We start from the raw sequence: 16,101 nt of genomic DNA, 5'->3' as shown, positions 1-16,101 counted from the left end.
CGCCCCCCGCCGCCGCCACCACGGTCAGCCAGCGGACCAGCGGCAGGAGCCGTTCCCCGACGGGCAGCGGGGCGCTCGGCCTCCGCGTCTGGGCTGAGCGCGGCGACGCTGCTGTCTCGAAATCCTCGTGGATCTTGAGTCGGTAAGTGGCTGGGGAGGATGAGCGACACTGGGGGACGGAAGTCGGGCCCCGCGGTGTGGAGGAGGCGGGTGGGCGCCGTCTCCCAGGCCCGACCCCTGGGAAAGTTGAGGCGAGGGAGAGAAGCTCTGAGGTGGGTCGGGAAATCTCTGAGGGCCCCTTCAGTCTCCTGTGGACCCTGAAGTGGGAGTGGGTTGGGAGCGAGCGCGTCGGATGAGGGGAAGGAAAGTGTAGGGGGTCGGGGGAGCCCGATAGAGGGGCAAGTGGCCGAGACCAAAGCTATCGCCAAAAAAGGAGCTAAGTACACAGCTCCCCTTGGCTCTGCCCCAGCACCTGCTGCCAGGCGGTGGGAGGCTTTCAAGACAATTTGCCCCCCTACACCCGGTGGCACAAGGTTTACATTGCTGGTGTTTTAGTCAAAGCTACAGAAGGGACAGTTACATGACTAAAGTAATCACAGACACCTTTAGCCCATCTAAATGTTAAATTGTGTTTGTTTTGAGAAATCCCTCAAATAGAACAAACAAACAAATTAGTTATAAACAGAAGGCATGAAATGGAAAATATGTTGGAACTCTCCTAACTTCTAGGTTTTTGATATTTTCATTTTAATTTTTCCTTAATAGTGCAACTAGGTACGTGGAACGTGAAATGTCTTTCACCACTTGAGTCATAGGTGGTTTATTTCTTACTCCCCGATATTTCCTGTATGTTTCTCTTTATCATTTTGTCAGTGTGAGCAGTTTACTTACAAGCAGCATTTGGTTTCAAGGAATCCTAACTTTGTAATGTTTTGAAGTTGGAAATTTAGATGAAATTTTATCTGGTTATCATATGGGAAATACACACAAAGTAAATGCAAATATGGTCTTTTCATTTCATCATTTCACTTCATATGATCTTATTTCTCAACGGCAGCAGAAGCATGAGTACTTTTCAAAGAAGACTAGAATTTATATTGGAGTTTAAGTATAGTACTCAGCTTCTAAAACCAGTGCATAGTATGTTTCATATGCTGTGACCTCTGCTTAGTATGGCAGTATACCACGTCTGTAGCATGAGGAAAGCACAGTACTCCCTAATTTATTTAGTATTCTAAGAAAAATGGTAAATTGAGGAAATGGATATTACTAGCATATACCAATTTATTCTGCATGGCCTTATAAATAAATGTTACTTTTCACATTAATTTTAAAATCTGTACAGGCAGTGTCCACATGTAATAAGTGGACAGTCAGTTATCTTTCTTTTATGTAACAAATAGGCAAGTTTTGATATAAAGGTGTGAACTTTGTAGTCAAATCCTAACATCTAGCACTTAGTAGCTGTGTGGACTTGGGCATGTCTCTTATTTTTCTGAGCCTCAGGTTTCTTATCTGTAAAGTGGGACTAATAATAATTTTCTCCCACAGTTCATATATGGCTCAAAATTAAATGATATTATATTTAGTATGTAGTAGGACCTTAAAAATGGATCTTAATCAAAAAATTAGATTAATAAGATTTTGGCCACATTGGTCAGTATATCTGCTTATTATCCCATTGTATTTTGGACAATTCTAGGTTTATTGGTAATATCAGGACCGATAAGGCCTGAAGATTCATACTTAGGTAAATTTTTTAAAACAGAAAAGGAACCTAAGATATAGTTAGTATTGCCAGATGTAGAATAGCAACTGTAAATAACTAATTTACCAATATTCTATTCATACAACTTGGCCTTTAAAGATGATTTGTTAAGTGCGTGTGAACTTGAAAAACACTATCAACAACCATTTCTCAGCATGTATTAATAGAAAGTTTTTTGGAGACATCGGATCAAAATATCCTTTAAAAAACATTTATACCACAAAACTATACATTTACATTTTTAAATTTACATTTTACAACCTTATGATTGGCTACTTGCTACCCAATGTTGTAGGCAGGATTCTGTTTATTTTGTAACTGTGCTTTGAATAGTTGACATCATACATGCCTACTCTAGGTAGTACCAGTAGCTTCAAGGGAAACTTTTTGATCTCTACATTCCATGGATGAAGGAGGCATTAGAGTTTAAGACTGAATTTATTTAGTATAATGACTTTGTAGTGCAGTTAAGTCTATTATTTTTAACTAAACTGAGAATTAGGTTTTGGTTTATGGCATTCTGCCTTAATTATAATCCTGTGAATCAGTTTTACAATAATAATTACTTTTATAAATACTTAACGTTTTTCATTAATTAACATGATAGTGGAATGTAGTATGCATTGTAATCCCAAACTTGTCCCCTATAATGTCAGTATTTCCATGCAGGCGTAGTTTACTTAAAAAAAAAAAGTACTAAACAGAGTACTGAATGACACCATCTTTTCTAATTTCCTTGACTGATGTGGATTTATATACGAGGAGCCATTGCTGTATCTTTCCTACTGTAAATTGAAGGGTAGGTGGCACCAAAAGAGCTTTATTTTTTGTTTCTTTACTTGTGTTGCAACGTCATATAATGGAGTTCTGTAATCCCCAACTCTTGAAAATCCCTAGTTTGAATACTGTGGATTTGCCTTGCTCAGCAATTGGAAAAGATTTAACAACCTACAACTAAATTTCAGCTGAGCAATGAAAAACAACGAAGTGTGTGCCAAAGTACTCTATTCTATTGTATTCTGATTCACTAGTTTCATGTGGGGAATAGGATGGAAAGTTACTACATACTAGTATTGGGGTCTTAACTAAAATAAATAGGATAAATATCAAATAAAGCGATGTATATTAGGTTGCTTTTTGGTCCTTATTTTAAATATACTCTTCCACATAGAAAATATTAGTAACTATTTATTTGAAGTATTTTTTCTACTTGTGCTTATAACTTTTTTTAACATCTTGTTATATCCAGTTGTATTGCACAAAAAGTATAAAGAGCATTAGCTTTGTTTAGAGGTTGTTAATTGCCACGTTGAAATACTAGTTAACAGACACATTACAAAGCTGGGTTAGTATTAACTTGAAGTACTTGCTGGGTATCTCCAAATAGTAACTTTTGGGTGCTTAGTTATCATTCCTAATTTTGAGAGGTTGTTTATAAGTTTATAATTTTAACATTTGAATTATACATGTCCAAAGATATTTTAAAAATAGGATAAAGCATTTCTGGGAACTTAAAGGGTTACTATCTCTATCTTATACTTGGGGAAATAGGCACTTAGACTTATGATTTGCTTAATATCATATGGTTACAATTATTTCTGGATAAGCAGGTGCAAAATCAAGTGGAGTTTTGTTTTTGACTTTGTCTTGATGGGCATCAAACTTTGGAAATCTTGTCTCCCATACAGGTGTTAGATTTTAGTTGCAATGATGATGTACTTAACATTTATAGAGTTTCTTTAATAAATCTATGTTGCAGATACTAGAATACAAAAATAAATAAGGTCTGGTTTTTGTGGCCTCAACTGATAGTCCAATCAAGTAGACATGTAATATATTTACTATGATATATTTTAGGAAAATTGATAAAATACAGTAGGGACCAGTGGAGGAGGAATGTAAGGAAGGAATAATTATTATTATTGCTATTATTATTTTATTATTAGAGAATTTCATGTAGACTATTTTATTTAACCTTACCTGTTGAGCCAGGGGGATATTTTCCAAGGAAGTGGCAAGAGCTTGATCTTGGTCTTGACAGATAAATAGCTATTTGGAAGAAGAACAGCCGAGATAGTGAGGAAACTATAGACAAAACACCTGAATGTCCAAATATATGATGAAAGAAAATAACATTAATTTATTTTGGAAGTAGCATAAACAAAAATTAAAGACTGATATTGGAATCAGAGGCTCTAATTTAACCCATCAAATTGAAGGCAGTTTTATCAAGTGTGGTCCAAGGGAGTTGGTGATGACTTTAAAGGAATACAGGAGTTAAAGTTATTAATTAGATTTTAGATATGTTGAATTTGAGGCACCTGTGATAATATAGAAATTGAAATATTATTAGACAATGAGAAAAATAGAACTTGAGTTTAAAAGAAAAGTGGATTCTGGAAGTATAAATTAGGGCATATTTATCATGTAGATGGGAAGTTGCAGCCATGAGCGTAGATGAGTTTTAGCTAAGAAGACCAAAGCCAAATTTGGAAGAAAGATAGAAGAAGAGGAATCAGCTAAGGAAGTTAGAAGAGGCAATCAAAGAAATAGGAAACAAACCAAAAGAACATAGCCAGGGCAACATAGTGAGACCCCATCTTTAAAAAAAAATGTATTAGCCGGTCCTGGTGGTTCATGCCTGTAATCCCAACTATTTGGAAGGCTAAGGCAGGAGGATCTCTTGAGCCCAGGAGCTTTAAGTTGAAGTGAGCTATGATTGTGCCACTGCAGTCCAGCCTGGGTGACAGAGTGAGACTCTGCCTCAAAAGAAAAGAAAAACAAAAAGAAATATAGAGTCAGTAAAGTTAAGGAAAGAAAATGTTTTAAAGAGAGAATGTTTAACTGTGACAAATGCTATAAAAGGAGTCTGAGTATTGCATATTAAATGCTTTTTTGTGTTTGTATTTTCCACTTTAACTTGTAAAATAGGCATCTTAAAAAAAGATGTGGTTATTTGTATATATGTAAAGCATCTTGATTATTTCATCCAAAAGATAAAAATGTATTTTTTCATCTTCTAGTATGGAACCTCAAGGTCTTTGTGACAATGGAAACCAAAAAATTAATTGGTAAACCGCTTCAACCAGCAAGACCTGTTCGTCATCTGACTTCTCCCCCAGGTGAGTAATAGATTATACAGTTCCTTAAATATTAATGTATTAATGACTAATTAGTATTTGAAAAGCTAAATAATATATAAAGCAATTGTTTCAGGTGGATATTTAAAGAAATAATGAAAACTAAGAGTTTATAAGTATTACTGAAGGAAAAAGATTCTTAATTACCTACCAATCTGTAGTCTACCAGACCAACAAAGGTAGGAAGAATAACCCTTGACTGAAAGTAACTTTTTGTGTGTGTGGTTTTTTTCATGTCTCATTTTTGTAGGCTTCTGGCTTCTGGTCAGAGTGATACACCCAGTAAAAATTGTGCCCTGTGATTATGATCACTGCAGGGCAATCATGCTGGAGAGACAGTTTAACCTTTTAAAAGAATAACGACATACTCAAATGCCAAAAAAATTAGCATAAATCTTAAAGGTTCTGTAGTAGTTATGTCATACTTTTACTCTGATAGAGGTTATGGCTGTGTTTGAACTGGAACAGATCTAATTTCAAACAATCTATTTTAAACATTCTAAAATGTTTTTCTTTTATCTATGAAGATATTCTTTTGGACAAACTCCTGAAATACCTAGTATTTAACTTCTAAATGGGAGTATTAGTCTTTTAATTGTATTCATTACTTATTGCTAGAATGGCTTCTGTGTCTACTTTAGATGATACACATACAACTTTTTAAACTTTTTCTTAGTCTATGTATTCAGCTGAATTAACTTACTACTTAGAAATGGGAAAATACAGATATTTTATTGAGTTTACAGATGAAGCAAAAAAGGTAGAAGAGGCTCCAGTTTCGATCCTGTGTTCATTTTCCCATCATTGGATCCTTCAAGGAAGATAATCTCCACTTTGGTCATGTTTGCTCTCAATATGCCTGTGACTTATGTCAGATAAGTGAAATTAATGGATCTTCTGGGACCATAGCTGAGTAATGCTGATTCTGTATACTTCTGATGCAGTGGAAGTGGTTGTGTAGGGTCAAGTCTCAAATTTTATCCTAAAGGAAAGAATGTAAAACCATTGCAGCAGCTCTTTTCTGTGACCAGACTTTTTCCAGCAACTCCCACCCCACTTCATCTCTGAAGATCCAATTTTTCACTGATTTCTCTCCAACATAGTTACATGGAGAATGAGAATGAGAGGGGATACAAGGTGGGCAGGTGGCCCCAGTATCTTATTTGGTTGTACCTTCTTAAGATCCAGACAAGAGAGTAGGGGATTATTAGGCAGAAAAGTCTAGTAAATCAGAAAATAATTTTGGTGTTTCTTAACACACTTACATACTCCCTGGCCATCTCAGATCCCTAAAGGAATCATTTACTTTTTCTTTTAGATTCAGATTTAATTACTTCATGTTGTGAAACCTATGTGATACCCCAAACCCACTCCGCTTGGCGTAGTACTTTCTCTAAATCTCTCAATAAGCTTACTGCTTATCAAATTGTATTATAGTCATTATATATGAGCTTGTCTTTTAAAATAGACTGTGAACTCTTTTCTCTGAACTCTTTTTATGTTTGTATGCCCATCCTTTTAACGCAACATCGAAATAATAGATATATAAAATCGTTTTCTTCCTCTCTTAACAGGAGCAGTGTTCCCTTTCAACTTTCAAAATGAATATCCATGCAACACTCAGTGCATACAAAGTGGAGTTAGCAGAGTAAGTTTTGAAATTATAACAAAAGAAATATTATAGGTTGGAAAGTAACGTGTGTTAGATGGTTATTGTGTGCCAGACACTATGCTTTATATACTTTTTAAAAATTTATGTACATATGTTAAAGAGAATGTAACACCCATTTATCTGTCACCCAGCATTTTTAAGTCTAAACATTTTGCTATATTTGCTTTTAAAAAGTTTAAAGAAAAAAACTTAACATATAGTTACAAACCCTATATATATGCTTCTACCATCCTATTTCCTTCCCATCCTGCCCATAGATAACTATCCTCAGTTTTTTTTTCATGAATATATTTGTACTTTTGCTATGATAAATAGAATTGTTTTATTTGTTTTACATAAATAGGATTTTGTCATCTTTGCTTTAACATTTTATTACAAATTTTAATTTTTTGACTAAGTAAATTAGTCACAAAGTTTAAAATTCAAAATATACAAAATGACATTTATTGAAAAGTTTCCCTCCAATCTCTGTCCCAGTCTCCTAGTTCCCCTGATCAGAAGTAAGCATTGCACCAGTTTCTTATCCAGACGCATTGTATCAGTTTCTTACCTAGATACTAATTCTTTCTCTCTCTGTCTTTTTTGTTTTGTTTTGTTTTGTTTTTGAGACAGAGTTTCTCTCTTGTTGCCCAGGCTGGAGTGCAAAGGCACGATCTCGACTCACTGCAACCTCCACCTCCAGGGTTCAAGCGATTCTCCTGCCTCAGCCTCCTGAGTAGCTGGGATATAGGCACCCGCCATGACACCCAGCTAATTTTTGTTTTTTTTTTTGTATTTTTAGTACAGGTAGAGTTTCACCATATTGGCCAGGCTGGTCTTGAACTTCCAGCCTCAGGTGATCTGCCTGCCTTGGCCTCCCAAAGTGTTGGGATTACAGGCTTGAGCCACTGTGCCCAGCCTCTCGTTACTATTTCTTATCCACAAATAGACTATGCATGCACAATCATAAGTATATTTGTAAATGGAATACTAGGCAACTTTACAATGAATAAAGCAGTTAAATATGAACTGATATAGAATAATCTTTTAATATATGGGACTATACCACATTTTTTTCCATTTTCTGTTGATGGGCACTTGTTTCTATATTATAATAAATGCTATTGTGACTGCCATCTATATATTTCATTTTTATATGTTTGAGAAGTTTTCTGTGGCATAAAATTAGAGTAGAATTACTAAGTATTATTAATTTCAACTTTTAGATGCTGCCAAATTACTCTTCAAAGCACTTTGTATGAACAGGGGCTCTGATTTTTCTACGTCCTCACTTACTATTGTCAGACTTGAACATTGGGTGAGACAGTAGATGAGAAATTATATATTTTGGTTGGTTTTAATTTTTAATTCTCTATTACTTGTGAAGTAGAGCGTCTTTTCATATGTTTAGTTTGACCATTTGGATTTCTTCTTTTGTGAATTGCCAAGTCATATTATTATCCCATTTTTCCTGAATTTTCTTCTTTTGATTTATATGCCTTTAAAATATGTTCTGGATTCTAATTATTTTCTTATTTGCGTAAAATATTTTCTTTTCCAGGAATATGGTCTGTTAGAGAGTCATTTTTTGTGTGGCATTTTTTGTTTAAAAGTTTTAAATATTAATGTAATGATATTATCAATGTTTTACTTTAGGATTTCACTTTTAAGAAGTCTTCCCATTTCCAAAATTAAAATATATTTTCCTATATATTCTTCCAAAAGCTTTGAAGTTTTGCTTTCATATTTAGGTGTGTAGTCTACCTAAAGGTGATTTTTTGGATGGTGTAAGATAGAAATCTAGTTTTTCTTCTATAAGCAACTGATTGTAAAGCATAATTTATTGAATAATTCATCCTATAAATCAGTGGAATGTTAATTATATAATAATTTTTCATACACATCTTTTCTGGGCTCTTTGTTCTAGTAATCATATTTTATCTCTGTATAATCAATATCATGATGTCTTAATTATTCTGGCTTTATTATGAGTTTTCTATAAGTCATAGAAATGTTTTATTTGTTCTAGCAGCTAACATTTCCCTAATTAAATGTAACAGTAATATTCATTACTTTTTGGAACCATTGACCTTCTTTTACTTTATATGTAAAAAATTAATATGTTAACATTGCAGTTTTATAGAGAAAAATCAAATTGTGCAGTTAAATTACTTCTAAATGTACAATTGTGTCTGCTGCTTCAGTTATAATGCAAACGCTAGTAGAATCTGTGTCAGAGATACTTGATATATTTTCAAACCACCGTTATTGAGGTATAGTTTACATATAGTAAAGTGAACTCATTTGTTCAATGAGTTTTGAGAAATATTTATTCTATGTAATGAACCCCACAATGAAAATCTTCCATCTTCCTCCAAAATGTCCTTATATCCCCTTGCAATAATTTACCACTTACGCTTAACACTAACCCCTTGCCCTCCTTCCTGCCCCGTACGTCCACTGATCTGCTTCTTTTAATGATAGATAAGTTAGTTTTTACTGTTCTAGAGTTTCATATAAATGAAAAATATAATGTGTATTCATTGGTGCTGGGGTTCTTTTGCTCAGCATTATGTTTATGAGATCCTTTCATGTTGTATGTATCAGTAGTTTTTTTTTTTTAATGTGGAATAATATCCTACTGTAAATATACAACAATTTATTAATCAGTTGATGAACATTGGATTGTATCTAGTTTTTGGATATTATGAGTAATGCTACTATAGATTATCATGTACAAATCTTTGTGTGGAAATAAACATACTATCCTGGAGTGGAATTGATAGATCATATAGTAAGTTTGTTTAGCTTTATAAGATATCATAAAATGTTTTCCAAAGTGGTTGTGCCATTTTACCTTCTCATCAGTAATATGAGGGAGCTCCATCAGTAATATGAGGGAGCTCCAGATGCTTCACAGCCTTGCCAACATTAGTATGGTCGATCTTTTTATTTTTAGCCATTTTAGTGTGTGAGTAGTGGTATCTCATTGTATTTAACATTTTCTTAATGTTTAGTGAGATTGAGCATCTTATCATGAACTTCTCTGACATCTGTGTTTTTCTTTTCCTGTTTCTTTCTTTAAATTTTATTTTTTGTTGGAGTGCCTGTTCATGTCTTTTGCTTATTTCTGTTATTTGAGTTGTCTTTTTTATTATTGAACTGCAAAAGTTCCTTGAAAAACCGGTATATCACACATGCATTAATTTATTTCAAAACTCTATTATGTTCTGTTGATTTATGTCTACCTTTATGTTAATATTACACGTTATAGTCTACTGTAGCTTTATGATAAGTCTTGAAACCAGGTTATGAAAGGTCACTAACTTTGTTTCTAAAATTTATCTTTACAATTCTAGGTCTTTTGTATTTGCATATAAATTTTAAGTGAGCTTGTCATTTTCTACAAAAAGTCTATTGGCATTTTGATTGAATTTATAGATTAATATGGGAAGAATTGACATCTTATGATCTGTTAACTTGACATATCCCTTGATTCTTTGTATTTTCCAGCATAGAGCTTTTGAACATCATTTATACAATTTGTAAGTGTTTCAGATATTTCGATAGTATTGTAAATGGTATTTTTTTGTAAATTTTAAATTTTACTGGTTGGTTGCTAGGGTTTAGAAATATAATTGATTTTGTATAGTGATTTTGTTAAACTCAGTTATTAGATCTAGTAACTTTTTATGGAGACCACCCTTCCGTTCTTGTGCTTATTATGATGATAATTTTACTTTTGTTTGGACTGTAAACATACAATCATTACTAATGTTTTTTTTTTCTGTGTTATCTTTTAACTTTAAAACTGAAAGAATTTTATTTTACTTTCATTTATTGACTTTCCAGAACTTTTATTTCTTTGTGTAAATCCATGGCTCTGTCTGGTATTATCTTCCTTTATGAACAACTTTCTTTAACCTGTTTTTCATTATTTCTTCATAACAAAGTATTTGAAAATTTTGGCTTAAAACAACAGCTTATTGTTTTCTTTCATGGTCTCCTGGGATGACTGAACTCAGCGGGCCATATCTCACTTTAGTATAGTCATGTAGTTGAAGTCAGATAGCATCTAGGACAGTTAAAGGCTTGACTGGACTGGATGATGAAAATGACTCACTCACATGGCTGTCAGTTAATACTGGCCATTGGCTTGGAGCTCAGCTGGTACTATGAACTGGAATGAGCACCTACAAATGGCCTTTCCAAGTGGCTTGGGCTTCTTATAACACTACGTGTGGGTTCCAAGACTAATGTTCAAAGGGACAGGAGATAGAAGTTGCCAGCCTCTTAATATCTGGGAGTGGAAACTAGCACTCTGTCACTTCTGAAATGTATATTGGTAGGAGCAGTCATAGATCTTGCCAAGATTTAAGTGAAGGAGATACAGAATTTACCTCTTGATGAGAAGAGTATCAAGAATTTGTGGCTAACTTTGATCTGTTTCAGTGTCATTTGGATTTCCTCTCCTCTGTGTTACCGTTTCTTGTCCTTTGCCCATTCTCTTCTATAGGCTTTTTTATTTTTTTTTAATTGTTTCCTGGGAGTTCTTTTAGGTGAAACTATTTAAGATACGAATTGTAATTTTTTTTCCTGTTTACCTTTTGTCTTTTGGTGTTGCCTAGAAATATCGCACTTTAACTTTTCATTCCAGGAGTGGAGAGTGATATGCATTTGTCTCTTCTTATTCTCTTTTCTGATCTCAGTGGTATACATTTGATGAGTGACAGAGGCTGGGAACATTCTTGCTATAGAATATAAAAGGGTCGGGTGGGGTGCTCACACTTGTAGTACTAGCACTTTGGAAGGCTGAGGTGGAAGGATCACTTGAGCCCAGGAGTTTGAGACCAGCCTGGGCAATGTAGCAAGATCTTGTCTCTACAAAAACTTTTGAAAAGTAGCTGGGTATGGTGGTACATGCCTGTAGTCCAAGCTCCTCAGGAAGCTGAGTTGGGAGGATGACTTGAGCTCAGGAGTTCAAGGTTACAGTGACCTATGATCGTGGCACTGTACTCCAGCCTGGGTGACAGAGTGAGACACTGTCTCAAAAAAATACAAAAAGTCTAGATAGAACTTCTGAGCATGCATATTGGGGAATTGTACCATTACAAAGAGCACTTGATTTGAATAAAATTGTAAGAAACTTGATGCTTATCCTGCTTTACTCCTCTGTTTAACCTTTTCCATTTCCTGAACTAGCCATATTTTCCTATGCTCTTCAGTACAAGGCTATTCTTTTATTCCATAAACATTAATTTTTCATTAGTTTGCCAGTCTAACTCCTACTGATCCTTCAAGAGTCAGTATAAGCATCATCTCCTATGTAAAGCCTTTCCTGGCATTTCTAAGCCAAGTTTGATACCCTGACTCAGTCCTTTTATTGTACTTTCTGCATATCTTTATTACAGAGCTTCTCAGATTTTATTATGATTTGCTCTTTTATTTTTCTGCCTTTTAGTTTGTGAGTCTCTGAGAACAGATACTGGAATGTCATGTTCATCTTTGTATTTCCTGACACAAAGCACAGTGCTTGTCATGTCATAGGCACTCTGTGTTTGTTAAATGGATGAGTTTAACAGGTCCACTACTACCCATTTGGCAACTTTGCAAGAATTAGAAGAGGAATGAAAAATTATAGAAAATACACATTTTTTTGAGTAAGATACTTTGCTGCTATCTGCTAGAAAATATACAACATTTATGTGGTGAATGATAACCCTTTAGAAGCATACCCTTCACAAATTTACATAGTAGCCTTGAGTTTCAAAACCTAGCTCAGCTGTTTCTTATCTGTGTACTTTTGGCTTGGTCACCAAACTTTTCTGGTCTGATTTTCCTTACCTATAACATAGTGATCATAACACTTGCTTTATTACTTATAGGATTATAATTTAATGAGATAACATATAGATAATCACTGCATAAAACTTTTGTAGGTGTACTTTTACATGCTATTATTTGAAATAATCAGTATTTTAAGTTTTAATATGTACAGACATGACAAAGTACAATTTTACCTTCAAGTCTGATTTTAGATCTTGTATTTAAGTAGATGTTACACACTTAGTGAAATGTGCATCTGCTAAAATTTCCAGAGGTAAGAAATAGTCTTTTTTTTTAATTTTTAGAATACCATTTTATAATTAATTAAATACAACAGTCTAGAAGAACTTTGGAGAACCCAAATCTTAGGCATTTTCCATTTTTTCTATCTCTACTTAAAAAGCACTACTAAAACTTGATTTTTTTTCTGATGACATTCTTGTTTCAATAGTGTGGAATTATCTCCATAGACTTTATTGTGTCAGCATTAGATAATTAGTCCTACTGCCTTTAGGTGGAGTACTTAGCAAATTCACAGAAATTTAAGGAATGGCTTGCAACTTGTCAATACAATGATTGATGGAGCACAGATATTTATTTTTAAGGATAGATGCCTCCAAAGAAACCTACTTTCATGATTTACCTTAATTCAGGGATGGTTTGCAAACTGATTTTTGTCAGCACAAGAGGAGTTAATCTCTCAGGGGTAGATAGTATTAAACAAGTTTATAAAACTGATTTATAAAATCAGAACACCAATTATTTTATAACGAGAAATCTTGATGTATTGTGTTCTGGGTTCCTCTTATTGGTACAACTGGTATATTGTTTACTTCTAGGGAGATTTATGGAAAGCTAAATTGAATCTGAGTATGTCCTGGTAAGTATGGGATCAGAAGAAAAGGATTTAGGTAAAAATGAATTTTTAAAATATCATCAGATTAGCTTAGCCAATCTTATAACAAAGATGGTCTTGCAAGTGAGACTGGAAAAACTCTGCACTAAGGCATCTCTCTTCAAGACATAGAGCTCTGCCAATGTTTCTGATTTTCTTTGTCTCATTGGATACATCAATTTTTCTTATTTCTCTTATTTCCAAGGCATTAGGTGAAACAGTCCATAGGCTTATAAAGTGACATCAGTCTCTACTTCAGAGATTAAAAAAGTAAATAGTATTATTGCAGAATTTTGTGAATAAAATGTGTTGTTTTCAATCAATTAAATTTTTTTTCCGAATGGCATTGTTGTCAAGAAAAAAATACTTTTAATGATTATGGAATTATTTATCTTTAGGACAATAAAATTCATCTTTAGTTTTATATTCCTTTTCAATAATAATTATAATAATGCCAAAAAACTGTAGATATATGTGAATATATTTTGAAAGATGTTTTTGTTGCTCATTTTAAATAAGCAGACTTATAATGATTGCTTATTAGCTCCTACTAAATGCATATATTATTAGGAAAATATTTTTGGGTAGTTAAACTAATTATATAAAATTTTAAAACATGAGTTAAAAGTTTATTTTCTTCATGTTTAACAGTGTAAGACGAATGGAATGCAAGCCTTTTCTCAAGGTCTTAATGAACAACAGCAGCATCAGTCTCCAGTTAAAAAAGGTAAAATTTTATCATAATTCCCAATTTTATCATTGAATGTCTTAGCATTCATATAAAGTTAATATTACTGTATCGCTTAGATGCAAACCTATATTATATGAAATTTTATTATATATTTTTTGATTGATTTCTATCTATATGAGTCAGGCTACCAGTTTGACTGCTTTCAAGGAGAGACCAGAATACAATGGCTTAAACAAGATAGGAGTTTATTACTAGATTTTCTGTATCATGTAAAATTCTGAACTGTTGTAATGAATCTGCCCTGTGAAGTTTCTATTTTCCCACTGTTCTCTTATCTTATTGCTATGCCATCAACATATGGCTTCCATCTCATGGTCCCAAGATAACTGCCTCTGTTCCTGCCATGATGTTCCTGTGTAGCCATTAGGAAGGAGGAAAGGGGGAAGGAAGTTTGCCTTAAGATTATGACCCAGAAGTTGCACATAGTAGTTCCACTTACATCACATTGCCAGAACTTGGTCATACTGTGCCTACTGGCAGGGTAGACTGGGAAACATAGTCTTTAGCAATACAGTTAATTCTATTACTGAAACAAAAAGAACTGCTCTAGGGGAGAACCAATAGTCTCTCCCACACTACGTATTTTAAAATAAAATAAAATGATTTAATTTAGTTTCCAAATTTTGTCAATTAATGTATGTAGTTTAAAAGTTTGAAGTATGAAGAGACCATTAATTTTTTCTTCTAATATTTATCCGCATATTTCTAAATACAATTATTTCCAAATTTCTCAATTTTTGAAAACTTTATATTGATGTTTTATCTTGGTAAATGAGAACTTAAGTCTCTCACATCAGTTCCTTCAGTTCTTCACCCTTTCATCTCCCCTCCACGTAGTTATTTCGCAAGTTTCAATTAAAATGTTACTCACTCTTTATACTACTGTGGCTGTGTAAAATACAACTGCTTAGCCAAGAGGTGCATATCTCCCTTTTTATGGAATTTATCATTTTTTCTAGAGTGAATGTTTGACTTATTTTTCTATGTTATCTATTGTTAACTCTTTTCCTAAAATGCTCCAACAACTCTGCCACACTTGTGTATACTATTTATGCTCAAGTATATCAGTTCTTTTTTTCCTTAGATGGGACATTCCTTTCAGAATACTCCATAATCCTATTCCAATATGGACTAGTTGTTCTTTAGTACTGCTGTACAGCTATTTTTCTGGAGTGGACCTTTGCTATTATCTTGGGATATCCCTTTATAATCCTTTGGTTTCTTTTTTAAAAAATTGAAGTGGAGTTCACCCAGTCACCATTTTAACCATCTTAAAATATACAATTAAATGGCTTTTAGTACATTCACAATGTTGTACAACACTCCAATTCCAGGACATTTTTATCACCCTAGAGAGAAACCTCATACTCATTAAGCTGTTACTACTTTCTCTTCTCTACTTAGGCCGTATGGTAGACACTAATCTATTTCTGTCTCTTTGGATTTAGCTATCTGGCCATATCATATAAATGGAATCATACAATATGTCATTTTTTTCAATTTATTTTTTAAATTGATATATAATAGCTGTACATATTTTATATCAATTAAAATAATTGAGGGTACATGTGATATTTTGATTACTATGTACAATGTGTAATGATCAAATAAGGGTGATTGAGATATCCATCACATTTACCTTTCTCTTGTGAACAATATGTGACCTTTTGTGTCTGGCTTCTATCACTTTCCATAAGGTTTTCAAGGTTCATCATGTTTTAGCACTATTAATACTTTATTTTTTATGACTAAATAATATTCCATTGTGTGGATTATGCCACATTTTGTTTATCCATTTCTCAACTGATACACGTTTGAGTTGTTTTCACTCTGGCTATTGTGAATAATATTGCTGTGGACATTTGCATACAAGTTTTTGTCTTAACACTTGTTTTCTTTTTTTTTTTTTTTTTCTTTTTTTTTTTTTTCTTTTTTCTTATTATACTTTAAGTTCTAGGGTACATGTGCATAACGTGCAGGTTTGTTACATATGTATATTTGTGCCATGTTGGTGTGCTGCACCCATCAACTCGTCAGCACCCATCAATTCATCATTTATATCATGTATAA

At 33.6% G+C, this 16,101-nt stretch overlaps 1 protein-coding gene across 1 annotated transcript in view; it reads left to right on the top strand.

The window, feature by feature from the left end:
• Positions 1-16,101, top strand: part of CUNH8orf88 (chromosome unknown C8orf88 homolog) — a 30,550-nt gene continuing 14,449 nt past the window's right edge. Inside the window, exons 1-4 of the mRNA XM_017870359.1 lie at positions 1-142; positions 4,792-4,890; positions 6,483-6,556; positions 13,932-14,007. Of these exons, the coding sequence (XP_017725848.1) occupies positions 4,818-4,890; positions 6,483-6,556; positions 13,932-14,007 (223 nt within the window). The 5' untranslated portion in view covers positions 1-142; positions 4,792-4,817. The remainder of the gene's footprint in view (positions 143-4,791; positions 4,891-6,482; positions 6,557-13,931; positions 14,008-16,101) is intronic.

Source organism: Rhinopithecus bieti, unplaced genomic scaffold (genome assembly GCF_001698545.2).
Source record: "Rhinopithecus bieti isolate Rb0 unplaced genomic scaffold, ASM169854v2 scaffold_5179, whole genome shotgun sequence".
Classification (NCBI taxonomy): Eukaryota; Metazoa; Chordata; class Mammalia; order Primates; family Cercopithecidae; genus Rhinopithecus; species Rhinopithecus bieti.
This window is presented reverse-complemented; position numbering and strand designations above follow the sequence as displayed.